The sequence below is a fragment of the Nicotiana tabacum genome, chromosome 12 (genome assembly GCF_000715075.1).
Source record: "Nicotiana tabacum cultivar K326 chromosome 12, ASM71507v2, whole genome shotgun sequence".
NCBI classification, from domain to species: Eukaryota; Viridiplantae; Streptophyta; class Magnoliopsida; order Solanales; family Solanaceae; genus Nicotiana; species Nicotiana tabacum.
Genome location: NC_134091.1, coordinates 39,828,650 through 39,850,827, shown reverse-complemented (window position 1 = coordinate 39,850,827; position 22,178 = coordinate 39,828,650). Strand labels below are relative to the sequence as shown.

Genomic DNA, 22,178 nt, shown 5'->3' with positions numbered 1-22,178 from the left:
AAAACTTGCTCTAAACATGTTATATCAAAAATTTATTTTCTTTATTCGTATATCAAAATTATTTACTCCCATAATTATATTTGTTATTTTTATATTTTAGAACTTGCTCTAAACCAATTATACATTAATATAGTGAACAAAAATATTTAAACAGAAGAGAATACGTATGCTAAGCTACTTAAACAAAAACTTTAATGGAAATGAAACTTAATTTCTAGGAACATGGTTGCAACCGCTAGAAGAGAGAAGAGAGATAGAGGGTTCTAAATACTTTTTGCTATAATTAATAAAAATCATTTTTGTTTTTAGATGTTAATTTTTTTGGCCTTCTGTTGTCAAACATAATGTAAAGCTAAAAACTGTCAATTTTCTTATGCAGTGTCATATCATGCCATTTTCTCTCCTTTTTCTTCCTTTTTTTTTTTCTATGAAAGAACTCATAATAGAATTCATGTTCAAACAATCGTAAAGTTAATTGTGGGTTGAATCTCAAAAGGAAACTTTACATAACTGTCATAATTTAAAAGAAATATAACAAATTCGTAGCATGAAATCCAATATTATAGTTGTGGCAAGAAAATATTTATATTTGTAGCACACAATTCCATTAAAATAGGAATATTAATTATTAATCTCTAAACATAAGCAATTTGAATGGAAAGTCAATAATTCTTTGTACAAAAATATGCATTTTTTTCTCTTTATCTATTAGCTTTCCTTTCTTCATCTTCTTAATTTTATTTTCTACCGAAACCAATATATTTTCTAAATTTGTTCCATTCGTTTTCTTTTTAATTATATTTCTTAGGTTTTTCTCTTCCTTCTTTCTTCATTTCTTAATATAAAGATCTTATTTCGATAATAATATACGTTAATATATATATATATATATATATATATATATATATATATATATATATATATTGAATTAACACATATAAAATATATAAAAATATACATAAAAATATATCTTCAATTAAGATGACACTTAGACATGTGAGATATACATAAAAAATATATCTTAAATTTAATTAAGATGGCATATAAATATACAAAAAACATATATATAAAAAATACATCCTGAATTAAAATGGCACTTGACATATAAAATATATTTGAAATATATATTAAAAATACATCTTAAAATAAGATGGCACTTCACAAATAAATATACAAAAAATTTATACATAAAAATACATTTTGAATTAAAGTGATACTTGATATACAAAATATAAAAGACGTATAAATCAATACATCTTGAATTTAGGTGGCATTCACATATGCATCAGATTTTAAAAAATGGAGTGAAGAAGATGAATGTTGGGTTTAATTGTTGTAATATGCTAATAATTAAAAAAAAGTGCTCTTTATGGAATAAACAATAAATGATGCTAATTTTTTTTAAATAATAGTTAAAAAAAGGATTAAGCGTGTAAAAAACTCCAAATAGAATAGCCATGCCAAATTTTTTAAGGTTTTGAGGAGTTTACGCAATAGTTCTCGGAAAGCTCCTTTTTATCTGTTAACCAAATACTAATCCTTAATTTAATTTAATTTTTTGAAAACTTATCCAAACAATGGCAAGGAGTACAAAGCAGCGTCGGTATTACTCAAAATTTTGAAGTATATGATACATCATTAATCAATTGTATTTTGATTTAATGGTGCCTAAAACATAATCAAGAACTACTTTATGACTTTTCAATTGCCATTGAAGCAACGCTAGAAGTTAAGAACGTAAAATTGTACTAAATTTAAAAACGAAATAAAGAGACAATTGTATTTTTAATTTTATATACATTTATTTTCATAATTTGCTTAATTTGTTTTACAAAAAATAATTTTATATTCAAGAACTACGTTTGCTATAGAAAGACTACCATTAAATTAGCCGGTGTTAAATATTCCCAGCAGAAACGATAAGTAGCAATCGTTTATTTTTATTCATTAAAATTTGATATTGTATTTCAATCATACGTCAAATGAACATGAAATTTTTTTCTACTTTAACAGCGATTTTTACTGAATATATATGCGGGTAATCTTTTTGAAACCCAAACTGAGCAGGTGGATTTTATTCATTTCCTAACAAATAAAATGTCGACTTTCAGAAATATAAATGAACCTTGATTAAGAAATTAATTTATTCTATTTAAAGAAAGCAAGTAATAGCGCTCTGAAAGTTCTAGATAAACAATTATTGATTCTATTTAGGTATATAGGCAAATTGAGTTTGAGTGTGAAATGCGGGACTGTAGTGGGCCAGCATGGTCAGAGAAGTGATAACCAAGGAAATTGAAGTGGGCCCACTGGTGTAATGTTTAATAAAGCTGCAATAACTCATCTCAAACCAGAAGGGTACATTAGTCAACACGGAAAAGGATTATGCTTTAGTATGTATATGAAGCATTTAGGTACAATATGAAGCCTTTAGGTACAACAACAGTGAAGCACATATATTACAAACTACCAAATATACCCTCGTGATGAAACAGACATGTTGACCGAGAGCTCTGTGCTATTCCCTCTTATAAGAAGTAGGAATACTAGTATGGAAGTGTCCGTGCCTCGCACGGGCCCATCCTCAAGAGAATGCCAAGAAATTTTAGAAGTTAAATAAATATACATCATATGCTAGAATTTACTTCTCCTTTTTTCCTTTTCATTTGAGTTATAAAAAATTAAATATTCGTTGCATATTTATAGTTGGTTTGGAATGGTTTGTTTGAAGGAAGTTTAAGAACACAATTGTTGAGCTTGATTGGTAAAGAAGGCAAAGTGCATTGGTCTTTAAAGTTTTGGATTGAATTTAATAATCAGGAATTATTGTGATAGGCATTAGAAGGTTGGATATTAAATTAAGATTGGTTTGGACCAATTGGATCACTTTTGAATAGAAAATATGTTCACAAATGTCACGCCCCAAAATTCCATCACAGGCGTCATGATGGCACCTAGTCTCTAAAACTAGGTGAGCCGATTTCTATTACATTTTAAAACTATTTTTTTTTGAAATAAATAAGTAACCAAAACTAACAGTGGAATAAATATGAATATACAACCTCCCAAGACTGGTAGTACAGAGTCACGAACTCTAACTGAATACATGGAATGATCACGAGTACCGAATATACAATACTGTTTAATTATAATTTAACAGTACAATGAAATAAAAAGACTCCAAGGGACTGCAACGACCAAGCAGCTCTACCTTGAATCCTTATGATCGCGCTTTAACTCTGCTCAAGTCCGATATCTCCAATACTTGGTTCTGCACAAAATGTGCAGAAGTGTAGAGTGAGCACACCACAGTGGTGCCCAGTAAGTATCAAGACTAACCTCAATGGAGTAGAGACGAGGTACAGTCAAGACACTCACTAGTCTAATAACATGTGCAATATAATATACAAAATAATATGAGACAAATAATAATAAGAGCAGGATAAAACAACCAGTGATATGCACAACAGACAACAAGAATACCATTAATATCAACAATTAATAAACACAATTACACCCAATTAAATCAAGTCCTTCAAATAAATGTCTTTCACATACTTCTTCTAGATAACTCTCTTTCAAATATAATTTTCTCAAATAATTATTTTTCAAATATAATTCTTTCAATAAATCTTTTCAAATACAATTTCATCAAATAAATATCTTTCAAATACAATTCTTTTATATAATACTTTCTAAGTAAAAATCCTTCCAAATAAATATTTTGAATATAATTCTTTCAATTAAAAAGTCACCATGTGACACCTCATTTCATAATCATCAAAATACGGGTCTCGGCCCATTTTCATATTTTTCGTAAATACGGGTCTCATCCTATTTTTATATTTCCACGGCACCTCGTGCCCATAATTAAATCATCATATTTGCCCGGCACCTCGTGCCCTCATTTCATATCACAACTGCACGGACAATTCACGTGCCAAATATCATTATCATTTTATCACAGCATCTCGTGCCCACATTTCATATCACAACTGTACGGCCAATTCACGTACCAATATCTCCATTTCATATCACAATTCACGGCACCTCGTGCACACATTTTATTTTATAAACCGCCTGGCAATAGTTACAGGCTCCCAATTTCAACATAAATCAGTTATTATCAATTTACTAACAACAAGACAAGTTGCACAAAGTATAAAAATAAACACAAGAAAATCACAACATCACATGAAAATTATCAACACCACAACCCCACATCATCACATATCGTCCCTGACAATAGCCACCCTTATCGCTCCTATTGCCACCCTTATCGCTCCTATTGCCACCCTTATCGCTCCGCCCAGACAATATTCCAACAAACACAACAGTGAAATGCCACCCTTATAACCACATAATATCAACGATGAAATGCCACCCTTATCTCCCCAAAATAACAATTCACACAATACAACAATTTACACAAAAATTATCACAGCAACATAATTAAATCAATTTATATCACAATTTGCCCGGCCAGTTGGCCACAACCAAATTCCAAAAATATAACAAATCAATTAATTTCACAACAAATAGCCCAAGGCTCCACAAAAATGTATATAACACCCCAAAGACAATCAACAGAGATAGAAAATACTCAGCATAAAGCAAACCTTTATTAATCTAATTTTAGATAATTATATAAACACTTCTTCTTAAGCTCATTTAATTAATTATTTGTAGAGGAAAAAACCAAAATGGAATTAAGTTCCAATAATTATCAAACCAGCAAATTCACGAAATTTCATAAATAATCAAATAATAATCACATCAAATTGGCATAATACAACAGAGTCAACAACAAGGATTTAGGCACAATAAATAGATGATTAAATATATACCGATAATTATCCAATTTACTACACAATATGCTCAAGATTTTAACTCAATAAAATTTACACATATAACCCAAGTACGTACTTGTCACCTCGCGTACATGGTTTTCAATTACACAAATTGCACATAAGACTCAATGCCTAAGGGGAAATTCCCCCACTCGAGGTTAAGCAAGACATTTACCCTTTTGAAGTTAGGCCGATATTCCAAAATAGCCTTCTTGCTTGAATTGACCTCCGGACAGCTCAAATCTATCCAAATTAATTGTATAACTCTATTAAAATTCGTCGAATACAATTCCGAATAATAATACGTCGACTTAAAAATTTATTCCAAAAAGTCAACAAAAGTCAACGCGGGACCCGCATCTCGGAACCCGACATAATTTTCATGAAATCCGAACACCCATTCCGATACGAGTTCAACCATACCAATTTTATCGAATTCCAATAACAACTCGACTTCTAAATCTTAAATTTTTGTTTTTGGAAGATTTTACAAAAATCTTAATTTTTCCTCCATTAAATCTGAATTAAATGATGGATTCAAAGACATAATCATGAAAATTAATCAAAACTGGATAAGAATCACTTACCCCAAATACCCACGCAAGAATCTTTTCAAAAATCGCCTTCTACCGAGCTCCAAATTTGATTTTGAGTTATGAACTCAAATTCCCGTTTTGGGACTTTTAATTCTACCCAGATAGGCCTTCTTCGCATTCGCGAAGGCCGACTGTTTCTGCTCCATCATTTCCTCTTCGCGTTCGCGAACTCCTTGTCGCGTTCGCGAAGGCCAAACGACCCCAGGCCCCAATCTTCCTTTCTTCTTCGCGTTCGCGTTGCTTGGGCCGCGTTCACGAAGGCTTGCCCTGCTCCTTCTTCGTGTTCGTGTCCACAGTTTCGCGTTCGCGAAGGCCAAACCATCAGTCCCTCAAATTCCTCTTCGCGAACACGGGACTCCCTTCGCATTCGCGAAGAAGGAAACCAGACTTCAGCAACAACAGTCTAAACAGCTCCAATTTGGTCCGAAACACACCCGAACCCCTCGGGACCTCAACTAAACATACCATCAAGCCCCAAAACATCATACAAACTTAGTCGAGGCTTCAAACCACATCAAACAATGTCGGAATTACGAATCGCGCATCGAATCGAATTATGAACTTCCAAAATTCCAACTTCTAAAACTCGTGCCGAAACCTATCAAACCAACCCGGAATGACGTCAAATCTTGCAGGCAAGTCCCAAATAATATAACGGAGCTGTTCCAACTCTCGGAATTGCATTCCGACCCCGATATCAAAAAGTCAACCCCTCAGTCAAACTTCCCAAAAATTTGACTTTCGCCATTTCAAGCCTAAATTGGCTACAAACCTCAGATTCACAGTTCGGACACGTTCCTAAATCCAAAATCACCCAACGGAGCTAACGGAACCGACAAAACTCTATTCCGAAGTCGTGTTCACATAGTTCCGACTACGGTAAAAATTCAAAGAATTAAGCTTCCATCTCAGGGACTAAGTGTCCCAAATCTCTCCGAATCATCCGTAAATCAAACTCGACCACACACGCAGGTCATAATACATATTGCGAGGCTGCTCGAGACCTTACATCACTGAACAAGGCGTAAATTCTTAAAACGACAAGTCGGGTCGTTACAACAAAATTTTTTTGTGCAAGTCGTCTAGATTTGTGTATAATTGTTGTGACATAATTTGTATTGGAGCTTTAATGATGCGTTGGACTCATGACAAGTCTTACTCATCTGAATAGTTTACTATTCGTCAGGGCTCGCAGCCAAGTTTTGACCCAAAATATCCAAATTTTGTCTGCAAGTTCTTATTTATATAATTCAAAAACTTAAAATAGTGACATGAAAATCACCTAAATGTGCAAATCAAAAGAAAATGCCACTCTAAAATTTTTAAATTTTGCATATTTGTAATTTAAACTTCTCTGTTCCTTTATGTTTATAACTTTTTCACTTACTCATCTTAAGGTAAATTTTTTTTTAACTTATTAGTATATTGATAGTTTCTGCAATATTGAACTTAAATTTGTTAAATTTTACCAAAAATTCAAATGCGATATAAACTTCTATTGTTTTAAATTTAGTAATGTATCTTTATACTCTTTAATGTTTACAATTATTTTTAATATACACTTAAATAATTTAATATAATATCTTATTCAGAATTTCTCTCTAATTCTATGAAATATTAGTTTACAATAGGCTTAAGAAAGTACTCAACAAAAAACAAAATATTGACTATTTCTAAAGAACTACATTTAAATGTGATATGTTGAAAAGAGCGAAGAGTTGCTTGATTATATTTTATAAATAAGAATACATGCTTAATTTTTTTTCTTTTTTATATGGTTGATATTAATCACTAATGTATCAAGACCAAATAGATAATGTATTCCGGGAAGGGGTGTATAACAAAATTTGACTATATGATCCATGTTTAGCTATAACAACATCAGTATCTTCAGTTTTCAAAGAATGATAATGACATAATATAGATAATATGACATATGACGGTCATATTATCTAATTTTTGTTTCATATTTTTAATATAGTAATAATCTCCTTCTATTAACTTTATAATTTAATTTTAATCATCTAAATACCTAGATATACATCTAAGTATTTTTTTATTACTTTGTCTTCTTAATATTGCTCCCTTATATTTGTTTGAGGGGCTAAGTTTTAACGTGAATTCATCTTCTTTAATTTAATTCCTCGGGTGAAGGTATAGATTTTAATTATTTTATTCCTTTTTAAAAAAAAATTATAACTACGTCAGTGCCTTCTGGATCCCTACTAAATCTTCATTGTTAGGTTAACTCTTCTATAAAGCTTCTTGAAGTTTTTCTCTATTTTTATAAAGTTATTAGCATAATTTAAATATTTATATTAGTATAATTTAAATGTTCTTAAAGTTTTTGTTATAGTCAGCTCTCTCCTATTTTATTAAAAAAATATTTGAAGTATAAATTAGAAGTATTATCCCGATACTATTAATAGAGTCTGTCACACTAGAAAAGACAATACCTGCAATAATATTACGAACTTTGCACCAAGTATAATCACAAGCATTTATTTTGAAATGAAATGAGATAATTTATATTATCAAACAGAAAATTAAGATAAAAAGGTTTACACACTTTTAAGATGACATATTTACCTCCTAGTATTCCCGTCGGGCAATGAGTATTATATCATGATTATTGATTTGTAATTTATTGCTTTTGGTTAGAAAAATAATTATACAATTATAAAGTACTTCCTATTAAATGTTTAATACCAAGGATATTAATTCCAATTCATATTAGGTCTTTTAGAATATCAAATAATAACACCTCTGTGTGAATCGTGTTTTGTTGTTAGTTGTAGATTTTAATTTTATATAAAATAATGTTAATGTTAAAATTTTGTACAAGAGAAGAAAAAAAAAGAAGCAAAGAAGTGAAAAGTTGAAAAGTGAAAACACATCCTTCAAGAATTTCATGGGGAAGCTTTCTCTGTGTATTAATTACTCCATATCAAAGAGACGGTAGAATTGGAATATCTGGTCAAGGAAAGAGGGCCACGTGTTGGAAATAGTAATACAGGCATGGAAGAATCAACGTTAAAATGATAGTATTGAATAAGTAGTCAGATGGGCCCACGTTAATTTCCAAAGCTATGCATATCTTAAGATTAAGGACCGTTGGCCATAAATTTTGTCAAAATAAATTTTGGTTTTATTTGGCAAATATATATTTGGCCATAAATTTAGTCTATATTTTGGTAAAATTCCAAATTCTAAATCTCAAATCCCAAAACTAACTCAATAGCTGGTTTTGGGTCAAAATATCACTATTATATTTTTTTAAAATTGTCCCAAACTTTTATATTTTATAAAAGAGCCCACCATTTATTATTTTGTAACAATGTTGCTTCGTCTTCTCGGTCACCTGATAGTGTATCATGTAGTTCATTATAAAAATGATAATTTTGTATCAAATTTATTTATGTTCAGGACTATGGTTTGCGATAATATAATGAATGTTATTGATAATAGTATTGTTGGGTATTTGTGATAGTTTTTAGAACTTGTGGGTATAAGTCATGTTTCATGTTTTTCCAAAATAAATTTGGGAAATATATTTTGAAAACTGATATCCAAACACATTTTCATCTTTAAATCAAATTTCACCCAAATCAGATTTTTCAAAACAAATTTAGAAATTTATGGCCAAATGCTAGCTAAGAGTGATGAACAATGACATAAGCAAATGGCAATTTAGTCTAGGCAACTCAAAAGTTGGTATAGCAGCTACAGTACCATATTACTCCATTTCAATCGGAATGACCTTAATACCCTCGTAATACCAAGCAGGCATGTTGACCTGGTGCCTGCTTATTCCCTCTTCTATATAGTAGTAATATACCTCTTTCTCTTCATGTTGGAATTCAGTGAATATAGTTAAAAACTTTTCTTCCATTTTGTTTTGTGTTGGGTTTTCTTCTCATTAATCTTTGTTGTTTTGTTCTTAGTTATACTAGAATAGCTTGTTGAATCATGAATGATATGCCTAATAATATTCATCATGATGTAGGCGAAATATCTTTAAGAACAGTATTCTTGACACGCCTCAAGCTAAATCTTATTTTCCATAATCCAATATTTTTCCAACAATCTTAATGATATAAGCGAACCGACTAGGATAGGCCAAGCATGACTGACAGAATTTTAAGCTGGCAAACTTCTGAGAAAGAATGCATATGTCACCTTAGATGAATCTCATATCCGAACGAGAGAGGACAATAAAGGTCTTTATAAGATATATTATAAGTTCACATGATAGCATACGTTTGGGCTTATGAATAACGTAGGCAGGAGGAGAAATCATTAAGGTCTATTAAACCAAATCAGAGTGGTCACAAATATAATAAAATGCGTACCTAGCTATCCATGATCAAAAATTTGCATCCATCATGAACTATAACTTATAATTTCACACGTAACTTAAACATAAAATAATTATATATAATACTCCTACTAAACGATATAAAGGTGAAATCACTAGACACGCACTTCAATAATTTGAGACATGATTTGATTTTGCTTACGGCTGATCAATCTGTAGAATCCAAAAGCAAAAGAGAAAGCTAGCAGAGCTTTGTTAAAATGGTTGTGCCCATATTGATATCTTTCTATTTTGGTACATAATGTTTTGTCTTTTTGGTATTGCCTTTCTTTTTACACAGCTTAGCTTCATCTTTTCCTTTATCATTTCTAGTGAGACAAGGGGATAAGAAAGTGAAAAGTGTAGCTTGGTTTGGTAAAATGCTACGAAGTTAGAAGCAAGACTAGGGACAAGCAAAGGATTAAATGTCAATCTTTTGCGCTCAAGCTTTTCCTACTTTGACCAAAAAGTTAATGCGAGCAACATTATACAATATTCCCTCATAATTTTTCTTCTTACTTTTAAGAGTCCAACAATATTGACACGAATTAAAGTAAATCAATTTTCTTATGAAGGCGAAGAAATTACCGTTACATACCATGGAAGGAAAGGATGATGTGTAGCACTATGCTAATTTTATCATTGTCGAAGTTCCTATTGTTCTATAATATCGAAATCCAAACAATATTGTTGATAGTATTATAGCCTGTTTGCCCAAAGTTTTTTCTACGCCAAAATTATTTCTTTTTTGGCTAAAAGTGTAACCTGAATAGTCGCTCATTCAACCACTTAAACTAAAATAGTCGGCAGATGTCTAATATATATATAATCCATGTAGAATATATGCATAATTGGGTATAATCATTGTATAATCTATGTATATCGGCTAGAAAAGGTAAACAGTGAATCCACACGGCTATTTGTGTAAAGATCCCTTTTTTCAAAGTTAAGGTGTAATTTGGCCAAACTTTTAGAAGAAAAAAAATGTGTTTTTGAGTAGAAGCATAAAAAGATCTTGAGAAGTAAAAAAAAAAAAAGTAGTTTCTCCTAAAAGTACTTTTGAGAAAAATTTACTTAGAAGTACTTTTTAAAAGTTTGGTTAAACACTAATTGCTGCTCAAAAGTGCTTTTTAAATTAAGTAGTCTTACTCAAAGTAATTTTTTGAAAAGCGCTTTTGAATAAAAAAAATTCTCAAAATAAGCTAAGTTTAGAAATTTGACCAAATAGACTATTAGTATGTTGGTATCAAAACCACGCCCATAATTCTGAAGGAAGAAACAGTTCTATCAAGCCCAAAATGTTGAATTAAGGAAATAGATTTTGACACATTGCAGAGAAAAATTTCAGGATGGTACAGAACATCACAGCCCAAAACTCCCATGTAATAGCCCAAACAATCTAAAACTCTAAATAAGATAATTTCCTTTTAGATATGAGTCAATACTCTAAAACCCCCTTAAACAATTATATTTTTATCGGTTTTCTATTTAAATTATTCGGTATTCCCAAAATTCCCCTGAACTATATTGTCCTTTATATTAACACTTTCTCGTTGCTGACCTGGCATAACGTGTGTAAACACTCACTTGAGAGCGTGTGACAGCTGAAAAAGACTATTAAAATGGCTCATATGACAGAAAATAATGCATAATTAGCCTAACCCTTTTTCACATTTATTTTTTTAATAAATATTCTCTTTATTTCAGTTATATCCACCTTTCTTCCTCATTTTTCACCATTCTCCCTTTTTTTATTACCTTTCTTCTTTATTTTTTACATTTTTCTTCATTTTTTAACCTTTTTTCTTCAGTTTTCCATATGTCGTTTCCTCTGGAAAAAATTCTCCCTCTCTTGTTTCCTCTGAAATGATTTATTCTCTTTCTTGTTTTAGACTTCTTTCACGTCTTACACATATTGTTGAAAAAATACCAATGTAAATCTTCTTATTAAACTCAACACCTTGCAGAGAATAAAGTTGAATCGCTTGAACCTTCTTTTTGTAATCTGGAATTAGCAAATGTAATTGTTGGCCAGTTATTCTTTATTTGCGAAATTTTATTGTGTGTAATCTTTTTTATATAATATAAGATGATTCTTAATAAATGCAACACTATATGCCTAAATTTATATTTTTATTGTGCTACAAAGTCAATATAAATAAGGACTTATTCAATTGGAATTAATTAGCATAAAGCACAATCACAATTAAATCTAAATTAACACAGTATATGAGATACTATTTTGGCCAAAACTCCTAAAATTAATCAATCATCCGAGAGTAATACAACATGAATAAACTATATAAAAGATTTTGTACAAATCATAAGTTAATATAGTTAGACAGACGTACCTTTAAAAGTCCAACATGAGATTTTAATATATAGGGGAATATAGTTCGGGGGGCTTTGAGGATACCAGATAATTTAAGTAGGTAACTGACAAAAAAATGATAGTTAATGCGGGTTTTAGGATGAATTAAATAGCCACGTGTAGTGCTACATGACATATTTTTTAGACAATTAAGAGCGTGTACTGGACTCACATCTAAGAATACAATAGGGGTTTTAAATATGAAGGGCAACATAGTTTAGAGGGTTTTGAGGATACCGAATAGTTTAAATAGGAAACTGACAAAAACATAATAGTTTAGGAGGATTTTACATTTTAGGGTATTAACTCTTTAGATATCAATGAAAAAAGAAGATATACATCTGAAGAGTGTTAGGCATTCTTGTTATTTTTTAGCTTTAGCGCATGTATAATGAAATATTAATATTCTTAATTCACATTTTATCCCCCATAAAATAAAATAAAATAAAATTTGATTCAGTGATTAAATCTGCTTATTCCAGTAACCAAACCGTCTCTAATTATAGAATTGTAGTAAGATGATATCCTCAAAGATGCCATAAATATATTAGAAAATGGTGTTCTGCTTACAATAATATAATTAAGCCAAGAGTAAAAGAGTTCAAGTCATTCACTTCCCTTAGCAACAGCAAAACCTGATTTCCCTCCTACATTATTGGGATAAATCATAACTAGTAGACCCCCTTACCAAAGAAAAAAAAAATGTTACTTCAGAATATAACAAGAAATAATTCCCTTTTGCATTTCTGATTTAGCAATTTTGATAATCTTGGAATAAGTAGATTTTTTAAATGACGAACAAACTTTTTGATTGATTTGTTGTTTGTTTCTTTTCTTCTCTTGTAAAGAGATATGGTGTCATCATCATCGCCTAAATTGAAGAGTGTGTCATTTTTCAAATTGACAAGGCTGTAACAAAAATCTCAGGTAAAACCTTTGAAATAATATGAATTTAGATGAATTAGCTAAGAATGTGATGTCTGGTGAAGAAGGTTTGCAATTCATGCAAAATCCATCTTCAAATTCCATGTTTCTTGAAAATACGAATCATGGTACATTGTGTAACAAGAGTAGTACTGTTGATGAAAACCATAATCAAGAAATAAAGCATTACTCTCTTCAGCCACAACTGAGTAGTACTCTTGGTCTTGAGGATTTCTTGATACGTGCCAATGTCATAAAGAATAGGAATAAGTTTGATGATCAGCCCCAAATGGAACCTAAATTCTATCAACAGATTAATGATATGATGATGCCAATGCCTATCCAATGTTATTCAGATATTGGTTTTGAGAATCATCAGTCTATGGATGTTGTTAATAATTATTCAGAGAAAACAACAAATATGGCAATGACAACAGTAACAACGTCGAATGACTGTTATTTAAGTGGAGAAAGGAAGAGGACTTTCGCGAATGAGAAGATGGAGAAAAATATTGAAAGAAGGCAGAGAAGGATGATCAAGAATAGAGAATCAGCTGCTAGGTCAAGAGCAAGGAAACAGGTAGAGAAGTGAATTTCTAGCTAGCTACTTTATTCGCATTCTTGAATATTCTGTCTGTGTGAGCTTTGATCGTATTGCCAGTCCTAAGTCCGGATAAAAAAAGAGGATTGTGGTAGGTTGACAGCCAACGTAAAACTGATCAATTTAGATACTGTTGTTATTGACTTATTGTTTCTCGAATAATGACCAATTTATTCTTCTAGTATCTTCCTTTTGGAATTCCAGGCTTACACAAAACAATTGGAGCAAGAGGTGTTAGAGTTGAGGAACACTAACAATTGGCTGAAAAAGCAAAAGGTGACACACTCAAATTTTCTCGGACTTTACTAGTTTATTTGCTAAACTAGTGTTTTTAGGTATAAATATGGAATCGAATATTTAGTTTAATGTTTTGTGCTTAACTTCTTTTATCTATTTCCCATGTGTTGGGTACTTGGGTAAAGGGATCTATGCTTTTATTAAAGAATGAAAATAACTAGCGAAGTATAATCTTGTAAAGAGTAAAAGCAATTTGCATCTTTAAAAGTTCCGTTGTAAAGGCTAGAGAATATATTCTAGAGGCAGCCTCCCGTTCTGACTGTTTTATAATGAAGTAATGAGCTTTTGAACTACAAGATTGCATGGCAAAATAAAACCAAAAAACCGAAAAGAAAGTCGAACATTTATGATAGCAGTAGCTTTTATCTCTATGTTGTTGGATTTAAATTAAATAGAAAATAAGAAGAATTAACTCAAATAGCCATCCATCCAACCGATTAAATTAAAAATAGCCGGTGGAGGTATAATATATGTATAGTTCATGTATTATATGTGTATAATCGTATATAATTAATGTATAATCTATGTATTTGACTAAAAAAAGTAAACAGTAAATATGACCGGCTAATTGTTTAAAGATCTCATAGAATAATAATGTAAAAAAAATTATACATCAATATAATTTAACCATTATAACATGTTAATATTCAATTAATGTTTAATTAATGAATTTAAGTTATTATATATTGACGATTTAGAAAATATTTACGTAAGGTTCTTATAAAATAACTACAGATAAAACTTTTTTTCAAATTGTTGATAGTATATCTTGTTGTAGTTCTATGCAGAGTATTATTTCCTATTTGATCCATTTGAATTCCGTTTTCAAAGTCGTGATCGGATCTATCCACTAAAAGAATCTCTTCAGTACATTTCTTATGTAGTCGTGGATATTATATTGAATTTGAATCATATTTTGGATCAATCTATATTAAGTGACTGCCTCCATTTTGTTGTTGCTAGCAGATACCATTATTTTTAGTTTTGAATCTTCAAAATTATTACCTTAAAATTCAGGAATAGTGTAAAAAGTATTTTCTCTACCTAAATATATAAGTTAAATCCTTATTAAATAAAGTTACATATAATTATTTGTAGAATTAATCTAAATAGCCACCTACCTAATTATTTAAACTAAAATAGGCTATAAATATTAATATATGTATAATTCATGCATAATACGTGTATAGATTAATGTATAATTTATGTATATTGATTAGAAAAAGTAAACAGTGGATCCAGCCGGCTATTTCTGCAAAGATCTCTAATTATTTTACGTAATCTAATTGCTTAAATAGTTTTGAGAAAACTACCATCTATAGCCCCTCAAAATTTTAATAGCCCAGTTTTTGCCCTATGACTTAAAATGGCCCTCCTGCCCAAACATATTATATCTAATAGCCTGAAATGTCTAATTTGTATATTATTTGAATAGTGACAGCCTATTTTGTATATTTGTTGTATAGTGACAGTCTATTTTGTATATATTTTATATAGTGACAATCTATTTTGTATAGTGACAGTCTATTGTATATAAATTGTATAGTGGTAGTCTATTTAATATATTTTTGTATAGTGACAGTCTATTTTGTATATTTTTTGTATAGTGACAATCTATTTTTACCGAAAAAATACATAAATATCCATGTAAATATATACTAATGGTGGGCCTGAAATTATGATTCCCTTCAAAATCAACTAATGACATATATGTGAAAATTTATTTGGTGAAAACCAAAGGATTTCCCCAACAAAAAATGTTAGCCCAGAAAAAAATGAGGCATAATAGAGAGCTTGGGATTTTTATTCAAAGAGTGGTTGCCCCTCTATGTTTAGCCAATGATTTTCCTTTTCCACTTTTAAAACAAAATCAATAGCCCTTGAATTCCTAAAAATACGCACTACTATACAGTCATTTCTTCAGCATCAATCAACAACAACATCCATATCTCTCTTTCTCTGTCTCTGTTTCTGTGATTTTAGTTCCTCTTTTTTGCTACATAACAATTGAGGCAGTGATGATATTTTATCCGGATTCTGGGTTAACTGGATCGGGCATAGAGACTATCTGACCCGTATCTTGGCCTGGCAAATCACCAGACGGTCGGCGATTCAAAGGTTTTTACTTTGGATGCAATCGGTGATTTTGCAGCCATGGCATTGTCGCCTCTCTTTTCCGCGATCTGTCTTTGCAGATCTGATTTTTGGACTAGCCACTAAAATTACTTTTGTACTATAAAATGTATATTGTAATTTTAGGCTATCGAATATTATAAGTTTGGCCCGAGTGACTATAAATGAATTTTGCTTAAATAGTTTTATACTGTCAATGCACAATAACTCTATTTCGTTATGCTGAAGGAAATACCTTGACTGACTATTATCTATTGTTGTTAACAGGACTTGGAGAAACTTATGTGCTCAAATGTAGCTAATTCTGAGCCTAGATACCAACTCAGGAGAACCAGCTCAGCTACCTTCTGAGTCTCAATTTTCACACCAAAGGGCAAAGCCTTTCTATTTTTGATTTTATAAATCATATTTCTTTTATTTTTATCCTTATACATCATCCCTCTCAATTGTAATTTGATCTGAGTTGGCCAGCTTTTATGTATTTGTCTAAGAGCTGCATCTATCACTGCCCAACACTACCAATTTTACATAATATTCGGTCTGGAAAAATAGTGATCTTTGGTTCGTATCGTTTTAATTATTTATGATTTTAAAACAACATAGTATCGTAAAAGAAAGGAATATATCTAAGGGGTCTTGTTTTCTTTCAATTTCTTATCCTTACAATTAGAAAAAGAAATTACTACCAAAATGGAACCGAAGACATAATAGAAAAAATGCTTTCTTCTACCAAAGGAGCTTCACTTGGACTACTTTAATGATTTTTGGGATCTTTACACCAATAGCAAGTCAGATTCATTGTTTACTTTTCTTAGACAGTATCAATAAATTATATACAAATTATACATATATATACATTCACTAGTTATATTTAGTTTAAAAGATTGAGTGTGCGGCTATTTGGATTAACTCTTCATTATTTTTTTCAGCCATAAGACCGATAACCCAACCATGGAGAGGCTGCTATTTTTGCTCTCAAGCTATAATATTTGTCTTTTCTCTCTCCCACCACTCTATCTTTCTGGTTCTTTATTCTTTATTTTTTTCCCTTTTGTGAGGGGGTTCACAAAGTGAAGTTTTTATGCATAGTTGGGGCTTCAAATTAAATGAAAAGGTAAAAACGATGGGCCAACCCACTATTGGATCTCCCATTGGGAAATAAGTAGTAAGTCCAAAATTTACTTCAAAATCCACTATCCTCCTCATTGGGGAAAAATTAGAAATAATTCGATTTTGCTATGGTAATTGAAAAATAGTCACAGTTTTAAAAGTGATAAAAACTTATCCATTTTTTCATATAATGATAAAATCTGAACAAAAACACCCTTAAAAATCCGGAAAAATTCTAGCATAATATGCCGGAGTTCGAATTTTTGACATATGAGATTCCAGCATAATGTGCAGGAGTTTCAATATAATATACTGGAAGTTTGTACGCAGGAGCTCCATAATTTTGCATATTATGCTGGAACTTTTCATGTGCTGGAGTTCCAACATAATTTGCCGGAAGTTTATATGCAGGGGCTCCATAATCCAGCATATTATGCTAGAACTTTCCGTAGTGGCTATTTTTCAATGACTTTGCAAACGCTGACTATTTTTCAATTATCAGTCTGAAAACTGGCTAACCCGTGCTATTTACCTCGCTCCACTATGTTTGCGTGAATCCAAATGTTTAACACTATCTATTTTTCAAATACCCATTATCTTCAAATTTTTGAATTTTCTATCTTCGCTTTTTCTTATCTTTCTTTCCAACCATTTTTCTTCTTCTTTCTACCGTAGCATAATTTATCTAAAGGGAATGAATAATCTCTTTTTCACAGGTTTAAATGTTAAATGAAGTTGAGTTAAAGGGGTGTAGTGTATGGACCAAGTTAGTTTAAAGAGTTATCCATAATGATTTCAAGGCAACTGAGAGGGCATACATCATCACAATTATCTATCCATACGTTTTCTTAGAATGGAAATAGATGTGTTTATATATGTAGGGATAGTACAAAGACTTTTTGAATTATTAATTATTAGACGATTATTTATCTTATTTTTCACGTTAACAAGTCATATTTATTTACCTAGCTACTTTAGGGGTATGACCAATTTTTATGTACTATAGAATTGACTTTTAAATAATTTGATAGTGTAAGAAAATTACTTTTGTTATTAATGTATATAAATTAAATTCATGTACAAATTAAAAGAGCTTTAGTCTTGGGGAGCTCGGCATATTGGGGTCATCCCGATGATTAACCCTTTTGAGTTCTCTTAATATCAAAGCACCCTTAATAACATACAGTAGTACTAGTAGTATTTATTAACGTAGTCTGGGTCAAAGTAATCATACATATAACATAAAGTAGTACTAGTATTTAAGAGTCGTGGAAACAATCTCTTGTAGAAATGTAAAGTAAGACTGCGTACAATAGATCCTTATGATCCGGTCCTTCTCCAAACCCCGCGCATAACGAAAACTTAGTGCACCTGCCGTCCTTTTTTTTTGGGTCAAAATAATACCATAGTGGATACAAAAATCTTTACCTATCTTCAACAAACCCATATAATATAATCCGTACTTCAAATTTCAATATTTAAACTTGAATAAAATGTCCGAGGGATACAACTACAATTAAAAGATAGCTCAGGGACCAATGTAAAATTATCCTAAAAGTAATGGGTCGAGAAGTGGGACCAAGGGGTGGCAGCAGTAGGAACAAAGCATTAGATTCTGGTTCCTTATTTTCTCCGTTTAATCAAACCTTTGCGTATAACTCTCTTTGCAAATACCATTTTCTCTTTTCTTTCTCACACATCTTTCAGGTAACAGTTTTCTCACTCATTTTACTTTCCCAGAAAATGTTTTCTGTAGTATTCAACACCTAAACTTTTTTTTTCTCGCCATTTTCTTTACAGCTTTTACCCGAAAGCTTCTTTTGTTTGCAGAAGAAAGTAGGTTTCTCTTTTTGCCTTTGAATTTTTTTTCTTCGAATTTTCTTCGTAGATCTCAAGTTTAGAGTTGTATGACTTCCATTTTACATCAAGTACACATAATTAATATGCTTCATTTTACTCAATCCTCGTTTTTTGAATGTTGTCTTAGCAGTTCAAAACCTTAGTATATTTCTGGGTATGTTATGTTTACGATTTTCATCTCAAAAATTTCATCATTAGTATTGGTATATGGCTTTTTTAATTGTGAAAGATATTTATCTGAACGGTCAAGTCTTATATGATTGGCAGGTGTGGAAAGAAAAGTACAAGTGCCGTACAAATGGAGGTCATGCTTACCAACACTCTGCTAACGTGCGCTCTACCCACACTTTTAGCCTCCACCCAGGTTACTACTCCAGCTAAAATTAGCAGTTCGACTTGTGTTAATTCCTTGCAATTTTAACCTGGAAAAAACTTACACCCTGTGTTTTTATATGCTAATAATATTATCTTACTTTACCATAATCAGGTGTGAATTGAAATACAAAAACTTATTAATTAATGGTGGTTAAGTAATTACAAATTGTGTATACTCTCCGGTCTAAGCAATATTTGATTTTTTAACTTTTTTTAAAAAGTTGTCACCGGAGTAAAGAGCTTAGGAGTATTTGTTGTATTTTTAATAAACAAATTAAGGTTAATATGATCAATTTTATTATTAATTAATGTTAAAAAATAAATTTTTTAATATATGTAAAAATAGTCAAAAATCAATTAAAGTTGACGAGAGAGTGCATAAAATATCAAAATACACATTTATCTGATCAGTGAATAAGTATTTCCTGAGCTCTCTATCTATCTGTTCTTTTTTTATCTTACAATACAAGTATCTGAATGTTCATTGGTCGTGTGCTTCCAAAATATTTCATTTTGTGGAATTAGGAGGTTTTCTCTCTCAGAAATCTAATGGTTTTGCTTTTTTTTCTTTTCTTTTTTGTTTTGGATTAACCCCTCAACAAAATAATTTAGCTGTAGAAATTTTATTCTCAATAAGTAAAATTTCAGAAACTAAAGAGAAGGGTGCAAAATATCTAAAAGAGGAGTTATGGTGTAAGAAATAGTTTTTTTTTTTTTTTTTAGAGTGAAAATATGAGGAGGAAGTAGCATTTATTTTCTCGTACTCTTTTTAATGTTGTGAAGTTACTAACGTGCGCCTGTAGGGTACTGGTTTTCAGTGTCGGAACTGAAACAGAACGTTAATTTGGATTATATGCCATTTTGGGTTCCGGATTAGTTGATACAGCAGGGCCCCACTAAGAATTATATATTCTGCCACTGGCCAATTATGTTAGTTTTGCAGAATAGATGCTGCAACTACTGCCTCTTCACAGTGGACTAATAAAGTTTTTAATTACTAAATTGGTATATTTGGGGAATAAACAATTCTGGATGAGATTTTTGTAATCCTGGAAAAAGCCAAGTGAGCTTTATTTTAAATAAAAAGAAACATGTTGAGTAAAATATTGTTTTCAAACGAATTGAAAAAACATGCTTTTTCTAGGTTGACTCTTTCTTAAGAGAATAAGTATTATATCCGAATATGCTATCAAGATATGATTAATTTTATGTTTATAAATTTGACTGGCCTCACATTAACTAGCATTTCATACTTCGGCTGTAAATTGTACTACGAGGTTGTCCACTCTGAACTGGACCAACGGGCTTAATGGACTTGGACAGAAATTGCCCCTTCTATTATAATGGGCCCTAAAATTTTAGTCGTATACATTATGGGCTCATTTTATGTTGAAGAATTAACCAAAGTAGCCGTTCACCTAATTTCCTAAACTAAAAATAACCGGCGGATTTATAATATATATATAATTCATGTATAATATATATATAACTGTGTATAATCTATGTACACTGGCTAGAAAAAGTAAACAGTGAACCTGACCGGCTATCTATCTGTGTTATGTCATGAGATTGACAGGCAATCCATTTCTTCACTTTGTAGTATTCCTAGAATAGTCATGTAAGATGACTGTCTTTAAGTAATTCCAGGATGTTGCTGTGCCGCTGGTGGCAATTGAGACCAAAGTCAAGGGAGATCAAAGTAGAAATGATGGGCACAAAGTAGTTGATGCTGCTGAGGAAGGTGGAGATGGAGACAACAATGTTGAGAATGGGGATGGTGAATTTGAGGATGGTGAAGATGATCAATTTTCTGATGAAGGGATTCATGAAAACAATCCCAACAAAACCAATGGCAATGCCAAGAAGAGCAATGATGAAGAAGGTGAAGAAAATGGAGATGCAGAAGATGAAGAAGGTGATGGTGAAGGTCATGATGATGACGACAACAATGATGACGACGATGATAATGATAATGATGACGACGACGACGACGATGGAGAAGGACCAGACGAAGAAGAAGTTGTAGAGGAGGAGCCAGAAGATGATGAAGAAGAGGATGAAGAAGAAGAGACAATCCAGCCCCCAAAGAAAAGGAAGAAGTGATCGAAGTTTTGTGATCACTTTGAAGCATCTGAGTTTAGTTTTAACTTGAGAGGGAGAGTTACTTAATATGCTTTTCTATTACCTTTCATTTGATGTTTTAGAGAACTTTGAAGCTTTTAATCCCTCAAGGTAACTTGTTTTCCAGAGTACATATCTTAATCTGTCTTTCTTTACTTTAGAAGTCCATTGTCACTTCGGCTCTTGGTAATCTGCAATTCTAACGAAGTAATTTGGCGTGGTATAGCCATTTTTTTAATTGGTATTTACTTTTTAGTCAGTATTTTTAATGTTGAGCAAAAATAGCCACTACTCTATTAAAATTGATACGAAAAGTCGTTTTTACCCTTTTTTCATGAGTATTGTGTAAATACTAAGGACAAACCATGTCTTTAATATTTACGTTAAGGACACCATGTCCTTAATATTTACACAGTACTCATAAAGTTAAGGATACTATTTCCTTAACATTTACAATGCACACATGAAGTTAAGGACATCATGTTCTTAACATTTATACTACACATATGAAGTTAAGGACATGACGTCCTAAAGTTTAACAACAGAAGGTGCAAATACAAGTTAAGGATATTATGTCCTTAAC

At 31.3% G+C, this 22,178-nt stretch overlaps 2 protein-coding genes across 2 annotated transcripts; both read left to right on the top strand.

Annotated features, from left to right (window-relative positions):
* The first annotated feature begins 394 nt into the window (after window positions 1-394).
* On the top strand, window positions 395-21,816 carry LOC107818675 (uncharacterized). Its single transcript, XM_075226376.1, has 4 exons — window positions 395-403; window positions 18,926-18,946; window positions 19,367-19,463; window positions 21,122-21,816. Exons 3-4 carry the CDS (start codon window positions 19,398-19,400, stop codon window positions 21,575-21,577), a joined length of 522 nt encoding a protein of 173 aa, XP_075082477.1. The 5' UTR covers window positions 395-403; window positions 18,926-18,946; window positions 19,367-19,397; the 3' UTR covers window positions 21,578-21,816.
* On the top strand, window positions 12,907-14,008 carry LOC107818674 (uncharacterized). Its single transcript, XM_016644712.2, has 2 exons — window positions 12,907-13,678; window positions 13,904-14,008. The coding sequence occupies exons 1-2, from the start codon at window positions 13,121-13,123 to the stop codon at window positions 14,006-14,008; spliced, it is 663 nt and encodes a 220-aa protein (XP_016500198.2). The 5' UTR covers window positions 12,907-13,120.
* Window positions 21,817-22,178: the final 362 nt, after the last annotated feature.

Bases quoted from the DNA above. Each gene is read 5' to 3' on its own strand.
- LOC107818675 (XM_075226376.1), top strand. From the start codon at position 19,398: ATGGAGGTCATGCTTACCAACACTCTGCTAACGTGCGCTCTACCCACA. The intron at 19,464-21,121 runs GTTACTACTCCA...AAGTAATTCCAG, and splicing joins CACTTTTAGCCTCCACCCAG to GATGTTGCTGTGCCGCTGGT.
- LOC107818674 (XM_016644712.2), top strand. From the start codon at position 13,121: ATGAATTTAGATGAATTAGCTAAGAATGTGATGTCTGGTGAAGAAGGT. The intron at 13,679-13,903 runs GTAGAGAAGTGA...TTGGAATTCCAG, and splicing joins GGTCAAGAGCAAGGAAACAG to GCTTACACAAAACAATTGGA.